Source organism: Crinia signifera, chromosome 1, assembly GCF_055691185.1.
Source record: "Crinia signifera chromosome 1, ASM5569118v1, whole genome shotgun sequence".
NCBI lineage: Eukaryota > Metazoa > Chordata > Amphibia > Anura > Myobatrachidae > Crinia > Crinia signifera.
The window spans coordinates 455377010-455401519 of NC_139217.1; the positions used below are offsets into that span (position 1 = coordinate 455377010).

Consider the following 24510-nt stretch of genomic DNA (forward strand, 5'->3'; position numbering starts at 1 on the left):
ATAGGCGTGCGCAAGGGGGGTGCCAGGGGTGCACAGGCACCTCCTAATCATAGCTGAGGGCTGGGGCTTTCCAACGAGCCCAGCCCCGTGTCTCTAGCCCCCTGGGAACCGGAGATACTGCCAGGCAAAGCTGGAACGTTTTCCCTATAGGATAACATGGGACCCGCTAATTCCGACCCCCACCCAGTTCAATGGCTGCCAGTTCCCCCTTCGGCATCACTGAAGCTCGAGGTTGATTTCAGTCAAACCCAAATCGCTGGGCCTTCAATCTGATACCAGGCGGATCCATATGGATTATTTGATTCCAGGGATATTGAGGTTAAACCGTTTTTTTTTGTTTTTTTTTGTATGTGTGTGTGTGTGTGTATACTATGTGTGCGGGCGGGCATTTGCCCCTGGGCACTTGGGGTACAAGTGTCCCGTGCCCGCCACAGCCTCCTTCCCTTTTGAGCGGCTGACCAGATGCTGCCTGCCGCTGACAGGTAAAGTAGCTTCAGTGTGCGGCGTGCAGCATCCGGCCAGCGGCTCAAAAGGGAAGGAGGCTGCGGCTCCGGTGGGCATCTTATAAGAAGAGTGCACAGCGCTACCCGGAAGTGCGGATTCACGGGAGCGCTGGTGTGCAATGCGCACCCCCAGCAATGAGCATGAAACTCCCCTTGTCAACGAGCATTTAACCACCCCCTTCCCAGGGAGCATGTGACTCCTGGCAAAGAACATTTCACATCCCCCCCCATGGCATAATCTGTAATGGCCATCACAGTCTGAGGCGTAACGTGTAATGGGCATCATGGTGTGAGGCGTAACATGTAATGGGAATTACACGTACAACGTGTAATGGGCATTATGGAATGTGGTATACTATGTAATGGCTGTGTGATGTGTAATATGCATGTAAGTATGTGTTAATTTTTGGCGTGCGCCTTCGACATGCACAGTCCATATTGTCCCTGTTTTAATAATATTTTTTTAAGCCCTAACATAATGTGTAATGGGCATTACGGTGTGTGGCATGTGTGATGGGCATTATTGTGCATGACATTATGTATAGTGTGTTTCATTATGTGTAATAATAGGAGATGATGAACACGCCCAGTAGATAGTGATGGACACGCCCCCTCCAATGGTGCACCCCCTAATAAAACGGGCTGCGCACGCCTATGTATATCAGCACCATGTAGTACAGTGTATCAGCACCAGGCAGTTACAGTGTATCAGCACCAGGCAGTTACTGTGTATCAGCACCAGGCAGTTACTGTGTATCAGCACCAGGCAGTTACTGTATATCAGCACCAGGCAGTTACTGTATATCAGCACCAGGCAGTTACTGTATATCAGCACCAGGGAGTTACTGTATATCAGCACCAGACAGTTACTGTATATCATCACCAGGCAGTAACGAGTGTATCAGCACCAGGCAGTTACTGTATATCAGCACCAAACAGTTACTGTATATCAGCACCAGGCAGTAACAGTGTATCATTACAGGACAGTTACTGTAAATCAGCACCCAGCAGTGTATCATTATCAGTCAGTTCCAACGTGTCAGCATTGATGCCCCGCAGCGCATACTACAGGCAGATGTTCAGTACTGCAGCCTCCCATATACACCGGGCGGCGATTGGTCCCCATGCTGCTCCCTCCCCTTTCCTCTCTCTCTTGCTTCATCTCGTTCTAGTTATTCCGGCTACCGGTGCAGACCGGAGCCGCCTCCAGTCTCTTCCAGCCGCTGTGTTCCCGCTGCGACACCGGAGCACTGCAGGTGAGAGGCCCCACTAATGTTCTGTGTTCCCGGGTGGTCCCCCAAATCCACAGACAGGGTCCCCGGGGGTGGCAGCAGGAAGTGATGGCAGATCAGTGAACCACATGCACACCTGATGCTAATACTGCTGACTTGTGTGTGTGTGTGTGTGTGTGTGTGTGTGTGTGTGTGTGTGTGTGTGTGTATATATATGTATATCCTGTTGTGGAACTACAAGTCCCAGTGTACACTGCCAGTTGCACATAAGCTGAGATCACTTGCACATGAATTGGGGACCATGGCATGCCTGCTTCTCCAGCTGTAACACTTTAGCCAACTCCCCCATCTGTTTGTGGTTATAATCCTGTGTAAGGGAAATGTTGGGCTGTATCTGGGTGATACTGGAAATAACATTGTCCTGATCCAGTCTATCAGGCTGTATGTCTGAGATCATGTCTGTGCTACAGGGTTACAAATGATGGCTTACTGTATGTGTCAGACTCTGTAATGAGCAGGATATCACAGATAGGTGTCATTATCCTTACTCTTCACTGATGAAGCACCAGCATACTCCAGGGGACCACCTGCTCATCAGTACTAGGATAGTATGTACAAACGATGACCTTTCCCCATATGTATAGACAACCTCCCGCTTATCTGTCATGCACGCTGTCTGCCCTGCATTGGGTTGGGAATCATTTGGTCTACAGCATGATGGTCGACAGTCATTAGGTTGACACTATTAGGTCAACATGGTTCTAGGTTGAAAGGTCATTAGTTCGACAGGTCATTAATTCGACAATGTCTAGGTCGACATGGGGTTTTTCACTGTTTTTTGCCCCGAATGTCAATATAGTCGACATACAGTTTAAAGTGCACCACATCGCTCGCTGCGCTTGCCATGCTTGGGGCACGGTGCTTCCCTACACTCAGCACACTATTTATTCTCCCACCACGCTCTAGTGGATGGTAGGGCATGAAATACCACCTGTCGGCACATGTCGGCTCAAAAACCAGTAAAAAACCCCATGTCAGACTAATGACCTGTCGACCTAGTACCATGTCAACCTTTTCCCATGTTGACCTAATTACTGTCAACCATTATGCTGTAGACCAAATGACTGCACCCCCTGCATCTTATCTCTCGTTCTTCCCCAACATGCACTCCCATTGCCAGTCCTACTGCTTCCACCACCACCACCCACCTTCTAAAACAGGGGTGGCGAAACCTGTCCTCAAGATCTACCAACGGTGCATGTTTTCCAGGCAACCTGTGGCTCTATAGTAGGAATGAATGCAGCATGTTTTAAAATGTGACAGTTAGTAATGACTACAGCTGTGCACCAGCTAGGTGATGTGGAAAATGTGACAGTTAGTACTGACTACAGCTGTGCACCAGCTAGGGGATATGGGAAATGTGACAGTTAGTAATGACTACAGCTGTGCACCAGCTAGGTGATATGGGACATGTGACAGTTAGTAATGACTACAGCTGTGCACCAGCTAGGGGATATGGGACATGTGACAGTTAGTAATGACTGCAGCTGTGCCCCAACTAGGTAACCTGGAAAACTTGGACCGTTGGTAGGGTATCTTGAGGACCGGTTTGGCCACCCCTGATCTTAAACATTGCAGGAACAGAGCCCTTTCGGAGTCCCTATTCCTGTTTGTATTTTTGTTGATACATCCAGGCAATCCTTAAATGATAATTGTCAGGACTAATGCTCCGTACATATTGTTGCCGATAACGGCGGTGCCGCAGGTGTGTACACACTCTTGTGGGTTTACACCTTGCTGGGATGGCCGCCTCACTGCTCTTTGGCTGCCCGGGTTTCTGGTCGACCTAATGTCTTTTCCATGAAAATCCTTGGTCTGATCCCGATTTTTGAACACCGTTCTAACCCTGGTCAGACCCCTGCAGCTGGTACCCGGGTGTTTCTGAGTTGTCCCGTTCACACTGCACCCATGTGCCATGTTTCTGTTATCCCAGCACTTGGGTGGACATAAGCGATCAGGCACTCCTTATTGTTGCCAGGTCGACATGTGAAAAGGCCTTTTAAAAATTTCCCAGGTCCAGCAACCCTGCATTCTGACCCGGGTTAAAAGAAAGGTTAGTCTTGGGTCAGAACCATGTGTGCAGTGTGAACAGGTAATCTGGGTCTCGTTCACCTCCAATGATGCCCCGCCTCCTTTCTGTCATCAGTGACCTGGCTTATTGGGGGGGACTATAATCGCAAATGTCGGCTTGCTCCCGGGATGGACCCGTGTCCATGTCCTGGTTGCGACTCGGCATTTGCAATGTGAAAGGTGTATATGCTGCTGTCCCAGTACCTGGAACTTTCCCAGTTCTGGCGGTGGTAGCTGCACGTGTGCATTATCACCGGCAGCTGGGTGCTTACACATCATGTTCCTGGTACATATCCCATAGTGCTGATTTCCTGTTACACACGTGGTTATATTCTGCTATCTCAGTGATAACGCTGTCCAATTTTAAGGGATTGACGGGATGCAAGTGTTAGGTACCGGTAGAACCATGACTACCAGGTTGGCACTCGCTAGGGCCACTGGTATGGGGGTGGCTGCTGCGTTGCTCAGCCACAGTCACATATAAACTTTGTCGGCCCCTGGGCCATCCGATGCTGGGGAAATGTCTATTGTGGCATTCTCCTGTCTCTGGGCTCTGTTCCAAGATGTTGTGACCGAGTATAGCAGGGCTGGGCAACACCGGCCCTCCAGATGTTTATGAACTATACATCCCAGCATGCCTTGCATCAGTTTCAGCATGGCCACATAGCAAAACTAATGCAAAGCATCCTGGGATGTGTAGTTCATTAACATCTGGAGGGCCGGTGTTGCCCAGCCCTGCAGTATAGCATGCAGCTGGGTATCGGGATGACTGATAAACAATGTTACAAAGTAGATACAAGCAAAAGGTTGACATGAGTATTTGGGGATTTTTGTAACTTTTTCAAACTTTACTATCCACGTGGGTCACGGTTGGGAATGATAAAGTGGCCTGGAGCTTGCCAAGCCATGTGAGGGGACACGGTACTCTAATTCGAAGTCGAAATAAAAAAGATGTAAAATTTGTCATTGAAATAATACAAAATAAAAAAATGAAAACTTGTGTCCACCTTTTGGGGTTGGCCTAGGCACCCATGCAACTGGGTAGAAGTTTTCATTAGACAAATATGTTCACTTTGCCAGGGATGCCCCAACTCCTAGATATGGCACTGATGATGATGAGGATGATAGACCCGCTTTATCAGTGTGTGTGTCTATTGTACAGGTTTGTATTACTGGCAATTTGAATTACTTTTGTATGCATCTATATGATAAAACTGACTGCAGATAGAAATTACATTGTGGCTGCCCAGGCAGAATATCCTGAGAAGAGGACTGGGGCAGAATGCGGGGGGCTGAGGTGACCGGGCAGATACAAGGTCCATTTACAAGTCCGAGTCAGTGCCAACGTTTGCACCACTTTGTGGAAAAATCTTATGTGCAGCCAGGAGCCGGCAGGGGGGATAAAGAACGGCAGTTGAGGGATTCACAGAAGCGGTGAGTGGACACGAGTGGGAGGAGCCATGTGAGCCAGGGCAGGGGAGCTGGGAGACAAGGTAAGAAAAAAAAAACCCTATACAAATGAAGAGATGGGATCAGCCAATCAGCAGCCTCCCATTCATTTGTATGGGCATTTTTTACTCTGCCTGTCTTTCCGAGAACACCGCCGTCTGGCCCCCCCCACCCGCCGGCTTCCCTTCACTGCCTCTGTCAGTCCCCCACCTGCCACTCTTCATCCCCCCTGCCGGCTCCTAGTGTCTCCCCGCAGAGCCCTCCGAGGGAGCTGCCGGGGAAATAAGGTCTGACTTGTCCATCGGCCTAATGTATGGGGACCTTGAGAGAGGACGATCAATAAATGAATCAGTTGAAGATATAACTTCAATATCTAATTACATCGGTATAACATCGAATTCTTATTTAAGTTTATGCTGTCCTCTGAATAGATGTCCTTAGAAGAGATGGACACGCCTCTATCGGCCACAGGCCTCCATGATGTTCATAAAATAAAGGGCAGCACAGATGGTGTAATGGTTAGCATTACTGCCTCACATCACTGAGGTCATGGGTTCAATTCCCACCATGGCCCTAGCTGTGTGAAGTTTGTATATTCTCCCCGTGCTTGCGTGGGTTTCCTCTGGGTACTCTGGTTTCCTCCCACAATCCAAAAATATACTGGTAGGCTAATTGGCTCCCAACAAATTAACCCTAGAATGTCTGTGTGTGCGCGTGTACATATGGTAGGGAATATAGAGTGTAAGCTCCACTGGGGCAGGGACTGTTGGGAATGTTCAACTATGTTAAGCGCTGCGGAATATGTGTGCGCTACATAAGAAACTGGTAATAATAATCTCCCAGCAATGAGTTTTGTCCGGTATATTTTCTGGGTTGTGACCCTTCCCCTTGTATGGTAACTTCTGCCCTTGTTCTGAAAAACCGCACAGATCCTACTTCTGTTTGGCCGGCAGAATTACTGCAGATTCGGCACAAAGTAATATCGGAGCAGTAAAGTCTCCCTGGTTACTGTGTGTGGGGGAAGGTTTAGCCTGTCCTGTTGTGCAAATGTTGTATAACATTAGGGGCAGTTTATCAAACCTCAGATAATCTAGTTTCATTAAGCTCCCAAGTACTTAAATACAAACGTGTATGTGCCATATAAGGAAGAGTTTAGGGTATTTGGTGCTCTTATGCACTTGGTCAGATGACTGACATTGGCCTCTTGCTAAACAGAATCCTGGCAGGGTAATGCTGCTTTCACACCGCAAAACCTGCTTAGAGCAGGTATTTAAAACGTTTTTTAAAAGGGTCAGAGCAAGTTTAACCCCTTTCACATTGCATGTAAATACCTGGTCTAAAGCAGGTTTGCGGGTACTTATGTAATATCTGGGCTCCCGTTTTTCTTATGAGACCGTGTCCCCTCGCGGGGCTCTCTGCGCTCGCCACGCTTCGGGCACGGTGGCTCGCTGCGCTCGCCACACTATATAAAATCAACTCCATGCGTAGTTGGATAGTAGGGGTATGAAAAAATGGGGTGCATTTAACATGGGAGCCCAGATAATACATAAGTACCGGTTTGCGGTGTGAAAGCAATACAGTGAAAGCGGTACTTTCACTGTATTCAAGTGACATGATGCTCAGGGAGAAGTAGTTCAGGTCGAAGACCCCATGGACCTGGGGGTCGTCCGGTATGGGGGCAGATGTATTAAGCCTTAACAAGAGATAAATGCAAGGGTAATAAGGGCAGATAAACGTCCAGCCAATCAGCTCCTGCCTGACATTTTTCAAACACAGTCTGTGACATGGCAGTTAGCAGGTGATTGGATGGACGTTTATCTCTCCTTATTACCCTTGCATTTATCTCTTGTTAAGGTTTTTACATCTGCCCCATGGTGAGCAGCGGCTGTGGCCCCACCTGCTCGGAGAACTCTGAGATGAGAATGAAGTCCCGGGAGAACTTGGACAGCCGGGACCAGGGGCTGCTCTCCACCTCTGAGTTTAAGGGAAGAGGGGCACCGAGTACTCCTCCAGCAGACCGGGGGAGCCCCACTGGGGGTTCTCCTACTCATCCTCCCTGGTGAAGGCCACCAGGTCCGGAGACCCGATCATCGTCACTTCCTATGACTATCCGACAGCAGCCAGCGCCACTCTCTGTCCTCCCCCCTCTCTCGCTCGTTCACAGCAGCCGCCTCACAGCAGACAAGGGGAAGCCATCTTGGAGGATGGACCACATGACCACAGCGCTGCCCGGGGGCGGGATACCGTTTCAGACCCGTTCAGACACCAAAAATAAACGGGTCTGAAACGGGTAGGACCCTACTTTTTTACCGTTTCCAAGAACCGTTTTTTGGAAACTGTAAAATCACTCTGCACCTTTCAGACCTCACATATTACCGTTTTTAAAACTGTAAGAAATCGTCAAAATACCGTTTTTTTTTTTAGTGCGGTCTGAAAGGGGCATTAGTATACTTACCCTATTCCCCTACCTGCAGCCTAATCCTAATCCTCCCCCTTAGTGTCCAACCCCCCTTTTTTAGTGCCTATCCCTTACAAGACCCCCACCCCCCCCCACCTCCTGGCCTAACTACTACTACACCCTGCATACTTACGACCAGGGTGCCAGCTGATGGGATCCCATCATTGGCATCTCTGATTTGGGATCCTGGAGACGGCATTTCGACCACCAGCACCCTGATTGCAGCATCTTAACTGTATCCTGTATAACCATGATACCGCTAGATGGTTTTGAGGCAATAGCCAGTATCCATTGCATCGCTGGATTTGATGTGTGGAATCCCAGCATTACATAGATGCTGTGTCCTTACACAATAAAATATACAGAAGAGAACACTGAGGTATATGGGGATATTCAATCCCGGGTCAAGACTGTCGGGCTGGCCCTACAGCCGTGACCCTGTCCCATTCTCGAATGTGATTCCGCAGGCCCTACCTGCTGAACGAAAAAAAGGGGTGTGGTCGCGAGATACGGCCGTGGATTGTCTCGTTGTGCCCGAGAGCTCGACAGTTCCCATCCGTTCTCGACAGAACATGCCCGACTGCTGCTAAAGTCGGGCTCATTCTGCCGAGATCCCTGTTCAATGCTGTCGGGGAATAGGACCTCGCCGCTATTTCCTCCGTCGGGAATAGCGGTGGGAGATTGAATATCCCCCATAGTGGTAAAGGCCCCCATACATCCTTCGGACAAGTCGGACCTGATTTCCCTGGTAGCTCCCTCGAAGGGCTCAAATGTGATTAGGTGCTTGCAATGTGAAAACTTGGCACATAATAAATCGCGAGCAACTCCCTGGGAGCTGCAGTCAGAGGGGGAGCCCGGAGCCCTGCAGCAGAACCCCCCCCCCCCCCATACAAATGAACGGGAAGCCACTGATTGACTGAGAGAGCAGCCGTTCAGCAGCACCATTCAGTGGCTTGCACGTTCATTTGTATGGGTATTGTTGTTTTTGTTTTTTAATTTGCCCGCTGCCTGGCTCTCCCCCCCCCCACGCATGCCTTTCTATGTCCCCTCACCAGCCTATACAATGTGCACGGGACCACGCAAATTGCGGGATTTGCGTCAAATCGGACCAAACTCTTATGCCGCCCATACATTTGTGAGATATTGCATGCAATCATTCGATTTCGACCACATCTGGCCGATAAATCAAATGATTTCTATGCATTTTTATGGGGACATTCGACGCGATGCGCGGGCACGCCAGTCGAATGTCGGGTCTCAAGATGCTGCACATAATATCTATCGAATTGCAGATGCTCGAATGCAATCCGCAGGTGGGGGGCGGAGGGAACGCTTTTTCATCGGCGTGGGGATGGGGAGAGGGGGCCGGAGGGACCGCTGGTGGCGTGGGAGACGGTGGGCAGAGGGCGGCGTTATGTAGCGCAAGAAATAGCGCTAGGGGGCGGCGGGGGTCAGTCAGCGGTGGCGGCAGAATTGTTTAAAACACTGGGCAGCCCTCTGATTGGCTGAGATAGCTCAGCCAATCAGAGGGCTGCCCAGAGTTTAAACAATTCGGTACTCTTTACTTAGTTGGGCGCCCGTCGCGGTCATCGCGGGTACATTTATGTCTGGTCGCGACGCGATGCCCGCGATTTCCCATTGAAACCCATGTTAAACATGGAAATCGTGTCGGTCGCGTCGCGGCCGGCCATAAATGTACCCGCGATGCCCGCGACGCGATGCTCCCGATTTCCCATAGGAATCAATGTTAAAAGGCGCGATGGACCCGATTTTACTGTTAAATGGCTCAATGGACACGATTTGCCCATAGGAATCAATGTTAAATGGGCCACAGAGCCCATTAACCCTTAAATGTCCCCCCAAATTTTTAACGCCACCCCACGATCCACGCCAACCCGAAGCGTGGCGAGTGGCGGCGGTACGCGTCCTCCGACCTTTTCATGCCCTACTATCCACTAGGGCGTGGAGTGAGAATATAATAGTGTGGCGAGCGCAGCGAGCCACCGAGCCCGAAGCGTGGCGAGGGGACGCGGATACCTTCAGAGGTAGACGCGTCCCCTCGCGGGCTTCACAGGTGTCGGCGTCGCCACGGACACCTGTGAAGCCCGCGAGGGGACGCGTCTACCTGTGAAGGTATCCGCGTCCCCTCGCGGGGCTCGCTGCGCTCGCCACGCTTCGGGCTCGGTGGCTCGCTGCGCTCGCCACACTATTATATTCTCACTCCACGCCCTAGTGGATAGTAGGGCATGAAAAGGTCGGAGGACGCGTACCGCCGCCGCTCGCCACGCTTCGGGTTGGCGTGGATCGTGGGGTGGCGTTAAAAATTGGGGGGGGACATTTAAGGGTTAATTCTGACTATTTGGGCTCTGTGGCCCATTTAACATTGATTCCTATGACCAAATCGGGTCCATTGAGGCTTTTAACAGTAAAATCGCGGTCAATTAGCCTTTTTAACATTGTTCCCTATGGGAAAATCGCGGGCATCCCGATTTACCCACGATGCCCGCGATGACCGCGATTTTTACCCCCGACGACCGCGATTTCAATCGCTGGCGCCCATCTAAGTAAAGAGTACCAACAATTCTGCCGCCACCGCTGACTGACCCCCACCGCCCGCTAGCGCTTCTTGCGCTACATAACGCCGCCCTCTTCCAGCACCCGATGTGACATCTCAAGATGGCATGCGACATCGGGTGCTGCAAAGAGGGCACTTTAGCACCACAAGATGCTCTTCACTAGAACAGACTCTTATCTGTACCAGTTCCTTCTCAGCCTGCGATTGTTGCAGTAAATTTTAATTGCTAGGCAAACACCACAATCGTTAATGAATAAACCGTCGGATCAATGAGGACTTGCAGTTGTTAGGTGACTGCGTTCATGTCCTCTTCTGACGGTATTTGTCCAATGGAGTCCTCTGCCCTCGGCCCTGGGGAGAATACCGCAGCACTGGAGCCTGATATTACATTGCTTTATGCAGCGGAGATAGCGAATGTGATTACTCCATTGTTGGCTACTTCTACAAGGGACGTCTGTGTTCACATTGCTACATGTCTGTCCTCTGAGCCCCATCTGTTCTCTTCTGTATCAGATGACACTGGCTCAAAAATCTCATTTGTTAGAATAAGGGTTGTGGCCTCCTTACTCTCCTGCAATGGGGGTTCCAATGGCTCTGTATTGTGTGTACGGACCTGCTTCGTGTCATAGACTTCCAGCAAATCCTGCATTGTGCTGGTGAGGGATGACGTACAGAACCACAGGACATGGGCTATGCAGAGTTTCTATATGTTACATCTTATTCAGTGTGACAGCGATGATGAGGAATAACTGGTATGTCAGACGTAATCCGCACTGTTGTCTGTATCCCAGCTACCACTGACATTCTAATTCCCTACAGATCTTACAGAAATCGTGGATATTAAGCTCTTGTGGGTAGGGTCGTACCCACCTGTTACCTCTGCTGGCTAATATAAACCTCTCCTATCTCATTATCCCCACATTTACTATGGAGTATGTGGGCACAATATATTCTCATCTCCATTCATACACCCTCCCGCCCTCTACGGTCGGCTGACAACTGTCGTCTCTCCTCCACCCTGATCACTGCTTCCCACGCTAGAGTACAGGACTTTGCCCGTGCTGCACCCCTTCCGTGGAACGCGCTCCATTAGACTCTCCCTGACCGTGCAGATCTTTAAAACGGGCACTGAAAACTCACCTATTCATCAAAGCGTACCCTTCCACTGCATAAACTAGCTGGTTCTCCGACCCCTTGCCTGTTTACATCCTGCTATCTAACCACCACCCACTTGCTTGCACCTCTTGTAATCTGTCTGTCTCCCCTTACTACTAGATTGTAAGCTCCTCCGAGCAGGGCCCTCTTCCCTCCTGTCATCTAAGCCCACTTCTCTTCACATGTCACTCATAGCTCTCCTATACTCAAACACTCAGTGACCATCTTCGTCTGCATACTCATCTCCATCATTGGCCTCAAGCCTCTAGTTGTATGTTGATTGAGTCCTTACTACTTATATTTAAGCTGTAATGTGTATTGAACTGTGGACTGTGGCGCTCTTTATTTGTACTCTATTTTTGTTATTTATTCAATGTTATGCCAAATTTTGTCTCCCTGTATTGTTTCTTTGTACGGCGCTGCAAAACATTTGTGGCGCCTTATAAATATAATTTAAAAAATAATAATAATAAAAAAAATCTATATATGTATATCTCTTAAACTGGGTATTACTCAGTGAATGCGATTACTCCATTGTTGGGTACTTCTACAAGGCACGTCTGTGTCCACATTGCTACATGGCGGCATTGTGGAAGCAAAAAATGATGGGAGGAGTCTAAATTAACAGACAATTTTTGAGATTCCCTTGGGGGAAATTTACTAAGATGTGTATTCTACTTCATACATACCTTCCAACATGACCCATTCCATTAGGTACAAAATGCTCTGTTCCTGCATTTCCCTGCCGGTGGCAGTTACAGAGGTTGGACTCCAGCACAGTCCAATATTCAAAGAGGGGGGTCACATCAACTGCCAGCGAGTCCAGGAGAGTGATGTTTGGAGTGGCAGTAGGTGTGGCTCCCCTTTTTGAATATTGGACTGTGCTGCAGCCTCACATCTGCAACTGCCACCGGCAGGGAAGTCCAGAAACAGAGCATTTTGTACCTAATGGAATGAGTTGTGTTGGAGGGTATGCACATGTGGTGTTGCTATGGGCAACCAATCAGATCCTGTCTACTATCTTCTAGAGCATGGGTCTTCAAACTGCGGGCCTCCAGATGTTGTGGAACTACATGTCCCAGCATGCCCTGACAGTTTTGGCATGCTCTTATAGGGAAAAATGTGGCAATGCATGCTAGGACATGTAGTTTCACAACATCTGGAGGGCCGCAGTCATCAGCATGATGGTCAGCAACATGGAGTCGCGACCCCATGCTGAGAAGGTCGGGGTCCCACAGTTTGAGAACCGCTGCACTAGACGATATGCATACAAATATTGTTATCCTGCATATCCTTAAAAAAAATCTAGTGTGTGCACACATTTAGGCAGTTCTCAAATTCAGTCCTCAATCACATTGACATTCCAGGTTTTAAGGATATCCATGTTTGAGCACAGATGCTTAAATCAAAATGACAGCGGTACTAAATAAGTTATCTGTGCTCAAGCATGGATTTTCTAAACACTCGGCCTGTTATGTGGGGTACACGCTAAAGCGGCAGACGTGATAAATGATGCATACTGTACCAATCATCTAGTGCATACAGATGTACCAATTAGCTGCACAATATGTCTCGCCAGAAGAACCCATTTAAATATGGCTGCCCAGTTGTGATGTCATTTTTAGTGGTTCCTGTCGCCAACTTATTGTGTGTTATCTGGTATGCCGAGATGTGAACGACACATATCACATAGCAATATATCGGATGTCATTAGCGAAAGCACTATGTGTTTGAGATGTTCGGTTCTCTGGAAATCCTGAGATTTCCGAGTAAAAACTGTCACAGCTCAAAGTGAAAGTGCATTGCAGAAGCTGTCATTTTGACAGGCTTTTAACTAGTAGGTCATAATGTGAATTGGGGGTACTGTATGGTACAATGTGTATTGGTAGCCCTACAATGTACTATAGCATGATGTAGGGCACTACTATGGGGCATAACCTTATCTAGGGCAACTTTATGTGGTAGAAAATGACCAACTGCTGTGGATTCTGACAGGGCAACTTTAATACATTGTTATGGGGCCTGTAAAGTTCTGGATACACCCCTGTCCTGCAGCGTTTAGGCCCCCATATGTTAGTTACTGGGGTAGCCAACTCCAGTCCTCGAGAGCTACCAACAGTTAATGTTTTCCAGATTTCCTCACAGAGGGCCAGATGCACTAAGCTTCAAAGGTGATAAACAACCAACCAATCAGCTCCTGCCTGGCATTTTTCAAACACAGTCTGTGACATGGCAGGCAGGAGCTGATTGGCTGGCTGTTTATCACTCTCCATTTTATCACTGAAGCTTAGTGCATCTGGCCCAGAATCACAAGTGAAGCAATTCCCTCCACCTGTGGATCTTTTAAAATGTGTCAGTCAGTAATGAGTGCACATGTGCAGCAGCCAAGTGAACTGTTGGTAGCTCTCTGGGATCACATACAATACATTGTATACAAAAGGAATGTATACTTTTTATCGTATGCAGATCTGCCGTCCGGGAGCTGGCAGGTGAGTTGGCGGGGCATGCGATACCACGCAGTAGTGGATGGGCACCTTCAGTTTGCCAAACGCAGATCCGTCTCTCTGATATCTCTGGTATCTCCTGCATCCAGGCTTTGGTAAATAGGCTCCTTATACAAGTCATGTGTAAACTGCAGTTACTCCCGGATTTTGAGGGGAAATTAGGTTAATCAATTGGCCCCATGTGACTAGAGACATCTAATAAAGGGCTTGCAGATTGCATTCAGCTCTGTGTGACTCATTTGCAGGACGCATCTGCTGATAGCGGCTGCCTGACTCTGCTGGATTCACTTCCCTGTCACCCTGGGAAGGTGAAACATGATGGTATAAATGCCGGTCACGTGCAGTAAGATCCGGTCTGTGGTTCACAAAACCAACCTCGGTGTGATCATCAGTCTGATCGTAGCCGTAGTGTCGCGCTGTCAGTGATGAGAGAGAAGGAGATGCCGCTATCCTGGCCTGATCTTCCAGTTATCACTTATAGGGCGAAGAGATAAAGTGGAAGGAGATAACGTACCAGCCAATGAACTCCCAACTGTCATATTTCAAATACAGCTGATTGGCTGGTGCGTTATCTTCTTTGACAGGCTTAATACATCTGCCCCCTTATGTACTAGTTAAAGTCCAGTCAAAATGACAGCTTCCGCAATGTACTTTCACTTTGAGCTGTGACAGTTTTTTTGCCCACAAACTCTCCACTGATCTTGCTCCCACCTCCAATCTCTTTGACCATGTCAAAGTCAACCTTCAGCTTGTGCTTTCTGCTGGCCTTCTGTCGGGTGTGGATCGTATTGTCGACCCAACTTAGGTCGGCAGTTATTGGGTCGACAGGCAGCAAGGTCAACAGGGTTCTAGGTCGACATGGGGGACAGGTGCTCGGGGAGGGTGTGTGTGTGTGTGCTGGGGGACAGGTGCTCGGGGGGGGTGTGTGTGTGCTGGGGGACAGGTGCTCGGGGGGGTGTGTGTGCTGGGGGACAGGTGCTCGGGGGGGGTGTGTGTGCTGGGGGACAGGTGCTCGGGGGGGGGGGGGGGGTGTGCTGGGGGACAGGTGCTCAGGGGGGTGTGTGTGCTGGGGGACAGGTGCTCGGGGGGGTGTGTGTGCTGGGGGACAGGTGCTCGGGGGGGTGTGTGTGTGTGTGTGTGCTGGGGGACAGGTGCTCGGGGGGGGTGTGTGTGCTGGGGGACAGGTTCGCGGGGGTGTGTGTGTGCTGGGGGACAGGTGCGCGGGGGTGTGTGTGTGCTGGGGGACAGGTGCTCGGGGGTGTGTGTGTGCTGGGGGACAGGTGCTCGGGGGGGTGTGTGTGCTGGGGGACAGGTGCTCGGGGGTGTGTGTGTGCTGGGGGACAGGTGCTCGGGGGGGTGTGTGTGCTGGGGGACAGGTGCTCGGGGGTGTGTGTGTGCTGGGGGACAGGTGCTCGGGGAGGGTATGTGTGTGTGTGTGTGCTGGGGGACAGGTGCTCGGGGGGGTGTGTGTGCTGGGGGACAGGTGCTCTGGGGTGTGTGTGTGCTGGGGGACAGGTGCTCTGGGGTGTGTGTGTGCTGGGGGACAGGTGCTCTGGGGTGTGTGTGTGCTGGGGGACAGGTGCTCTGGGGTGTGTGTGTGCTGGGGGACAGGTGCTCGGGGGTGTGTGTGTGCTGGGGGACAGGTGCTCGGGGGTGTGTGTGTGCTGGGGGACAGGTGCTCGGGGAGGGTATGTGTGTGTGTGTGCTGGGGGACAGGTGCTCGGGGGTGTGTGTGTGCTGGGGGACAGGTGCTCGGGGAGGGTATGTGTGCTGGGGGACAGGTGCTCGGGGGTGTGTGTGTGCTGGGGGACAGGTGCTCGGGGAGGGTATGTGTGTGTGTGTGCTGGGGGACAGGTGCTCGGGGGTGTGTGTGTGCTGGGGGACAGGTGCTCGGGGAGGGTATGTGTGTGTGTGTGTGCTGGGGGACAGGTGCTCGGGGGGGTGTGTGTGCTGGGGGACAGGTGCTCGGGGGTGTGTGTGTGCTGGGGGACAGGTGCTCGGGGGTGTGTGTGTGCTGGGGGACAGGTGCTCGGGGGGGGGTGTGTGCTGGGGGACAGGTGCTCGGGGGGGGTGTGTGTGTGTGTGCTGGGGGACAGGTGCTCGGGGGGGGTGTGTGCTGGGGGACAGGTTCGCGGGGGGTGTGTGTGCTGGGGGACAGGTGCTCGGGGGGGTGTGTGTGCTGGGGGACAGGTGCTCGGGGGGGTGTGTGTGCTGGGGGACAGGTGCTCGGGGGGGTGTGTGTGCTGGGGGACAGGTGCTCGGGGGGGTGTGTGTGCTGGGGGACAGGTGCTCGGGGGGGTGTGTGTGCTGGGGGACAGGTGCTCGGGGGGGTGTGTGTGCTGGGGGACAGGTGCTCGGGGAGGGTATGTGTGTGCTGGGGGACAGGTGCTCGGGGAGGGTATGTGTGTGCTGGGGGACAGGTGCTCGGGGGGGTGTGTGTGCTGGGGGACAGGTGCTAGGGGGGGTGTGTGTGCTGGGGGACAGGTGCTCGGGGGTGTGTGTGTGTGTGTGCTGGGGGACGTGTGCTCGGGGTGTGTGTGTGCTGGGGGACAGGTGCTCGGGGTGTGTGTGTGTGCGCTGGGGGACAGGTGCTCGGGGGGGGGTGCGCTGGGGGACAGGTGCTCGGGGGTGGTGTGTGTGTGCTGGGGGACAGGTGCTCGGGGTGTGTGTGCGCTGGGGGACAGGTGCTCGGGGTGTGTGTGTTCTGGGGGACAGGTGCTCGGGGGGTGTGTGTGCTGGGGGACAGGTGCTCGGGGTGTGTGTGTTCTGGGGGACAGGTGCTCGGGGGGTGTGTGTGCTGGGGGACAGGTGCTCGGGGGGTGTGTGTGTGTGTGTGCTGGGGGACAGGTGCTCGGGGGGTGTGTGTGTGTGCTGGGGGACAGGTGCTCGGGGGGGTGTGTGTGTGTGTGTGCTGGGGGACAGGTGCTCGGGGGGGTGTGTGTGTGTGTGTGCTGGGGGACAGGTGCTCGGGGTGTGTGTGTGTGTGTGTGTGTGTGCTGGGGGACAGGTGCTCGGGGGGGGGGGTGTGCTGGGGGACAGGTGCTCAGGGGTGTGTGTGTGTGCTGGGGGACAGGTGCGTGGAGCTGTTCTATTGATAGAAAAGAGGGTTTTGAACTTGCAGATAAGAAGTTTATTTTTTAACCCTTTGAGTGGCAACATTTCTGAGAGATGTGCAAAATATCAATTGGAATGCCAGCATCGCTCACATGTGTTTTTATAAATTAAAATAAAAAATGTGTAAAAAATATTATTTTTCCTATATAAGTTAATCATTATAGGTTCAGACTGATGTCAACTCAGCCACCTAAAAAAACCAAACAAAGGTGCCGCGGACTAAAACATGGCGGCCCTGTGCCTGCCTTCGCCACCTGGCTGCAGAGGTAGGGGGCTACCCTAGAAAGGAAATCGCATCACGGGGAAGAATGACTTTGTATGCCGGGCTGCCACCAGCATGCGAGAGCCGCTACATTTTTGGGGGGTTCCGGGTGATTTATTTTTTTCCCACTCCAAATAGATTGGACGTTGTGGAATTAATGATCTACAGCACCGTGATCCTTGCAAATGGGCGTTTACACTGCGCTTTGCAGGAAATTGTCTGGAGTACAGTACCTGCCCTAGTGGAGCTTACACTCTATTGGGCCAATTCAGACCTGTACAGGTCCAAATTCGGCCCCTTCTCTGATGGTGGGGGACTGCACGTGTGCAGTTCCCTGCAGCGAGCGCTTAGATGAAATTTTCATTTCCCCGTGGCGCTCGCAGCCTGATTGACGGGCAGGGGGCGCTCCGGGGTGAGTACACGGCATTTCATGGGCGTGCCCACAAAACCACCAGTGGGCCAAAGGGAAGGCGGGCATTCCACTGCCTGCTCAGGGCAGGCGGTTGATGTCAGCGTCTGCCCCCAATTTGTGGAATAACACGTTGGCGAAAAGTAAGTCCTGGGCGACCTTTGGTCTGCGAACAGAGGAAAAGTCATTCGCTGGTGGGCAACCCTCCAATGCGGTTTCCTCTGTGCCAGCGCATGCGTGCGAATGTGTAGGCGTACACATCCGCCTGCAGCATAATGAGGGGATTTGGGCGTGGGCAAAGTTTTTTTTAGTGGCAGTTAGGAGCTGATTGGTACAATATCTCTCTCCTAAGCTTAGTACATAGAACTCACATTAATCAATTCCTCATTCGGCGTGTCATATAACCGAAAGCCGTTTACCATGGATGAAGATGTCTCTTGCTATTGATGTATCTGCTTCCTGCGTTCTATGGGTTCCTGATGACTGGTGCCGTCACAGTCCATGCTGGATGTCACAATGACACTCCATAAACTAAACTTGGAGTTTACGCATTAACGCTGCCATACTAAATAGCTGCAAAACCCGTCCCAGATTGCTGCAAGTAGCATTGAAAAGGAATACTAGGTGGGGCATTAATTACTGTCTAATAAATAACATTGTAGTTGGTGCCGCTCCAATGCGTCGATCTGCAACAAACCCTTTGGAATTCCTCTCAGTGCTGTGAACGTTTTGCTACTCGGAGGATATAACCTGTATTAGCATTTGGAGGTTGGTAGTAAATGGGCGCGTTGTGCATATACAAGGTGTTATCGCAGTGGTGGCTGACATGGAACGGGGCTGTTTACCAACTGGCTGCCGTCCCATTTGGAAGACATCCAGTGTAAGGAACATTGCTGCCGCTGCTGTACAGATCAGTGGGGCAGCCAAGGCATCTATTATTTATCCGGAGACAGACCGTACAAAGGCCGAGGCGAAGGGGCCTCTTGTGTCCTTGTGTTCCCGCGGATGTACTGTATCACGGGGTACAACAACATGCTGCAGATCACAGTGGTGTAGGGCATGTAATGTCATTAATACTGTATGCCCTCCTCATGTTTTAGTCATTGAACATTTGCTTATTTAAATGTGTAGATCGAGTTCTTCAGGAATGGACTTAAGTTACTATTACATGTAAAAATGACCCGATTCTGCACCGGGTGTGGATGAGTTGGGCACCAGCAAGTTGTTAGACGGTCGACAGGGTCATTAGGTCAACATGGGTTAGATCGACAGTCAAAAGGTCGACATGGGTTTTTTCACTGTTTTTTGTCCGAATGTCGACACAGTCGACATGGACACAAGTTAAAGTGCACTGTGTCCCCTCGCTATGCTCGGCACACTATTTTATTCTCCCACCACGCCCTAGTGGATGGTAGGACATGAAATACCACCTGTTGGCACATGTCGGCTCAAAAATCAGTGAAAAACCCCATGTCGACCTTTTGACTGTCGACCTTCCTGCATGTGGTGACCCAATGACCGTATCCCTTCTGCACCAAACATACTCCCTTATATTATTTACCTTGTAGCAGTGCTCCTCACAGTGTGGGTTATTCTGACTCGCATGCGAGCGCAATGTTTTTGAAATGCGCATGTGCATGCCCCTTGTGCGTGTACGGCGAACAAAGTGGTCGCGGGGCGCACGTACCCAAGACTGTGGGCGTGGGGCAGCATGCTGGGGGATTCGCCCATGGGAAGGCCAGCGTTTCAAAAACCGCTGGGCGTTCCCATGGAAATCACCCGGTGTCGCAGGGTGGGGGGGTGAACCCACCGTGCAAGGGAGGGTGGGGGGCGGGTGGACTGGCGAGCAGTGTCTGGGGGACTTGCAAGGCTGCAAATTCGCAGCCTTGTGAGTCAACCAGAATAAGGGCCTGTGCCTGTAGGAAGAGGTGCTGTATGATTGGCTGTGTGTATGATACCACCCCTCTCATTACCATATGCAGTACTGGTCTTTATAGGAATAACTATAATGAGGAGCTCAATAGTTTTGCAGAACATCCCTGTTCTCATTACTTCCTGTAGCAGTGCTCCTCACAGTACCTGAAGGTAGAGCTGCTCAGTGATTGGCTGTGTATCTGATATTCCTCCCCTCATTACCATGTGCAGTACTGGTCCTTAGAGGAGTAACTAGCATGAGGAGCTCAATGATTCAGTCTTGCAGAACATCCCTGTCCTCATTACTCTCTGTAGCAGTGCTCCTCACGGTGGCTGACTGAGGAGGTGCTCGGTGACCGGATCTGTGTACTGTATATGACGTGAGCAGCAGCAGCTCTTTGTTATTATCATAACCTGAGTGAAGTTTATTTCTCATTTATGTCTCCAGGTCAGGCTTCCACCATGCTGTCCAGACTGAGAGTCCTGGTCCGACCATGCGTGCTGGCTCAGCGTTCCGTGCACACCAAAGAGAAGGGAAAGGCACTTCTGCTAAATCCAAGGACTAACAAGGTGAAGAGCCACGAAATGCAATACAAATGTTATAAGACTTAGGGGGGTATGCAATGTGCCGCCGTTATTTACGATGTGGACAGATGAACTTGTTTTTTCCAAAAAGTTACATTGACAAATAATTCAGCTGGGGTTCATCTTTTTGTTTTTCAAAAGAAACAAAAACAGTAAGGACACAACCGGGGTGGCACGGCCAGTCGGGGAAGGAATTGGACGCTGTGTTCGAGTTACAAATAGTGCCGATGCAGAGGACATAAAACGTAGGCCCTCACTCTGGTTGGCCCGCAAAGCAGCAAGAGTTTGCTGCTTTGCGGGCCTTGTAGCGCCGCCCGCCCCACGCTATTTGCCGATATTCATTTATTTTTCCGTATCGCTGCAAATGGATGATTTGCATATACACCCGTTCGCAGCCTTGCGCGGATGCCCGAAATCACTTGATAGTCGCCAACCATTAATTGATTTCCTAAGCGCTCTAAGCCACGCCTGGTGCATTAGATTGGTGGCGCCCTGCTCCGTGAACAGGGCGGGCAGCTCATGTCCGCTGCCTACCCACAGAAGGCCGGTAAGCGCCCTTGTTTGCATGGGGACACCCAGCGTTTTCGTGGGTGAGCCCAGTAAATGCAGGGTGTTCGTCTGTAAATGCCCACTATCCGCCTGCTGCACGCCCCTCCCCCCCCCCCCCCCCCCCCCCCCCCCAAATGCGAGCACCACGGAGACTATGCAAGTGTCTGAGGGGACCTGCAGTGAAGACCTGCATAAGCGTTTATTCGCATGCGGTCAAAGGTTGCGAATTCGAAGGTAGCAAACTGATCGGAATCACACCCATACATGTTGCAAGTGTCCATTACTGCAACCAATCAGAAGTGTGCCCCCCTTTGTGTTGGCCATTATATCGGTATATCAGGTAGAACGTGGAGGACAGTGCTGCTTGTAGCCGCATGAGAACAACATTATCTGTGTACCTGTTTCAGGGAATGGCATTCACACTGCAGGAGAGACAGATGCTTGGACTACAAGGCTTATTACCTTCCAAAATAGAGACTCAGGACATCCAGGCTGCCAGGTTCCACAAGAACCTGCGCAAGATGGAGGACCCCCTGGAAAAGTACGTTGCCTTGTTGTGCGGTTTGTGGTACCGCAAGTAATGGATAGGGGAAATAATGAGTGATCTTATCTTGGTTGCTCTTTTCTGGGTTCTAGGTACATCTACATAATGGGGATTCAGGAACGGAATGAGAAGCTATTCTATCGGATATTACTGGATGATATAGAAAGGCTAATGCCGATTGTCTACACACCCACTGTGGGGCTGGCCTGCTCGCAGTACGGACATATATTCCGAAGGCCAAAGTAAGTGAATTCTATTATTTGTTCCAATAAAAATTACCACAGCATTACATAAAAATATAAAAGTTGACCATTCCCTATATTTGCAAATATATGTAACCAAGATCTCTGAATTCTATTAACGATGTAGCTATAAATCTGGTTACTGATCTCATTCAGTGTGCTGGGGAAACAATGTGTTTTTTTTTTTTCTTGCGTACGGTTACCCCACCCTCTCACACCTGAGTGATATCCCTAAACTATTTGAGCATCTGCCAGTATAGATTTTTCAAACACAGCCTGAAACATGGCAGTTAGGAGCTGATTTGGTAATACTGTACTTTGGGGAGTATTCGTTTCGGGATTGTGACTGTCGGAACGTCTTGACAGTCGGAATCCGGGCCGTTTTCGTCTGATCCGACACTAACTCGACGGTCGGATTCCGAGTGTCGGAAATTGCGTAAATTGGCGGAAACGGCCGTGGATTGTCTCTCTTCAAGGCTTAGTACATAGGCCCCTACATCTACTCCAGGACTTCACTGCTCCCTTCACCCAGGTGAGTGTAATAAATGTTTCCATAGTACATGGAGATAGACTTATGCCCGCTTCTGGGTGGTCTTCTCACCTGCAAGTGCAGAGTAAGTAGGAGGAAGCGGCAGGAGACCTGGAAGCATGACGTCCAGAGCCGGCCTTAGGCATAGGCAAACTAGGCAATTGCCTAGGGCATTTGGAATGCCTAGGGGCACCAGCAGCTTCTGCTGTTAAAAATGATATGCAGCATGCCTATATTCTGTGTGTGAGTGAGGCTGTCTCTGCATATGAAATAGTGTAATTATGGAAATCACTGTAACATAGCATTCCGTATGCAGGTACAGCCACAGTCACACACAGAATATAGGCATGCCGCATATCATTTTAATCATCAGAAGCTCCTTGTGTGTGCTGGTCATAACAATGCAAATAAGATGAATTTTTTGCAAAAATGGCACCAAACGTTAGCAGAACTGGCCAGGAGCTGAATGGACTATTGAGGCAAGAGGGTATGAGGAAACATCTGTATCCAGGCAGAGGTCACAGTGTTAGTGGCTGTGCGAGTGCTGTCTGCGGGTGGGTTGGTTGTGCAATAGTGTTCAGCATATGTGTAAGGGGCATTATGTGTGTCATGTATAAATGCATTAATAATGTGCGACATGTGTAACAGGCATTATGTGTGTCGTGTATAAGGGCATTAATAATGTGCAACATATGTGTAATGGGCATTATGTGTGTCATGTGTATAAGGGCATTAATAATGTGCAACATATTTGTAAGGGGCATTATGTGTGTCATTATGTGTATGAAGGGCATTAATAAAGGTTGGCACAATGTGTAAGGGGCATTATGGTTATAAGGACATTAATAATGTGTGTCATGTGTAAGGGGCATTACTGTGTGGTATTATCAGGGGTGCCGAGAGAAAGGGGTAGGGGGTACAAATTACCCAGGCCAAAGTCTGATGGAAGGCCCCAGTGGGGGCCCCGGGCCCCTCCCCTTAAGTGACAGCAGCAGCTGCAGCTCTTCTCCTCTGCCCAGCACACACTGCTTTGTGCTGGGCTGCAGTGTGGCCATGGAGGTGCTTAAAATACAATATTTTCTCAGGATTTTTTTCTAAGGGTATAATGTGAGGAGTTATGTACATAAGGTAAAGTGGTACTACTGTGTGATGTAACGTGAATAAGGGACACCATCGCATGATATAATGTGAATAAAGTTGCACTACTGTGTGGCATAATTTGAATTGGGGGTACTATTGTGTGGCCATGCCCCTTACCAGCAAGAACACACCCCTGTTTGGGCTGCGCACCGAATGTGAGCGCTGTTTCTATTTAAAATATTGCAGGTAGGAGCACCAAAATGATGACTGCTATAATGAGGGTTGATGGTGCTGGGAAAGGGGAGCAGGGTCAGAGGTGGAATTAGTGGTGGTGCTAGGGGTCACCAGTCAAAATCTTGCCTAGGGCGTCAATTAGGCTAGGGCCGGCTCTGATGGCGTCAGGGGTGTCGTGTTCTGTCCCAGGAGAGGAGAGAACCGTGCGAGACGGAGGCAGCATACAACTATTATAGCAACATTCAGTCACAAAGGATTGCCGCACGGAAACGTGCAGCTTATTTACTATCCAACCTATGATGATCCAGTATGCTGGAAATCCTCCATTCAGCAATGTTTTTTACCCCAAAAATTTACACCGTGATTTTTAACATGCAGTTTATTCCCTGATGACCCAGTGGATCAGCAATGTCTGTGGATCGCCAGCGTCAGAACGGGAAATCAGCCCTTAGATGCGTAGGTCCCATAAGTCTGAAATGTGTGGAAGTTCCAGCTTTAATACACTAGAACTACATACCATAATTAAAAAGCAAAGAAGAAACAATCCCATCAAGTATTAATACAGATATATCCTCGTACATGTTTGCGGCAGTCATACCCCTAGTGGAACGCCAGGTCGCGTAACAATCTCCGAGCATCGGCTTCTTTTTTATGGCTGCAGTGTGACTAGGATGCCCGATAATGCCGAGTAATGTGATACTGTATGTGACACTTTTGTATATCGTTGAGCGACTGAGTCTCTATACATGTTGCATCTGCCCCACTGTCCGTTCAGCATGGTTTTGCCCATTTTGAGAACCAATTTGTCCTGCATTCATGTCTGAATTAGGCCTTAAGTCACACGCAATATTCAGTGTCGTATATCATATTACTCCGCACAATCTTTGTGCATCCTAGTCATATTGTGTTGCGAGCTGCAAGGGACCTCTGCAAATATTGGGCATCTATGTCTTCATGGTGTACTGAGGCTGGATGTATGAGGCATCTGTCTTCATGGTGTACTGAGGCTGGATGTATGAGGCATCTGTCTTCATGGTGTACT

General features: G+C 50.3%; 1 protein-coding gene across 1 annotated transcript in view; it reads left to right on the forward strand.

The window, feature by feature from the left end:
* The first annotated feature begins 1629 nt into the window (after positions 1 to 1629).
* The window catches only part of ME2 (malic enzyme 2), a 71598-nt gene continuing 48717 nt past the window's right edge, over positions 1630 to 24510 (forward strand). Inside the window, exons 1-4 of the mRNA XM_083155178.1 lie at positions 1630 to 1759; positions 20154 to 20275; positions 21247 to 21380; positions 21476 to 21625. Of these exons, the coding sequence (XP_083011304.1) occupies positions 20168 to 20275; positions 21247 to 21380; positions 21476 to 21625 (392 nt within the window). The 5' untranslated portion in view covers positions 1630 to 1759; positions 20154 to 20167. The remainder of the gene's footprint in view (positions 1760 to 20153; positions 20276 to 21246; positions 21381 to 21475; positions 21626 to 24510) is intronic.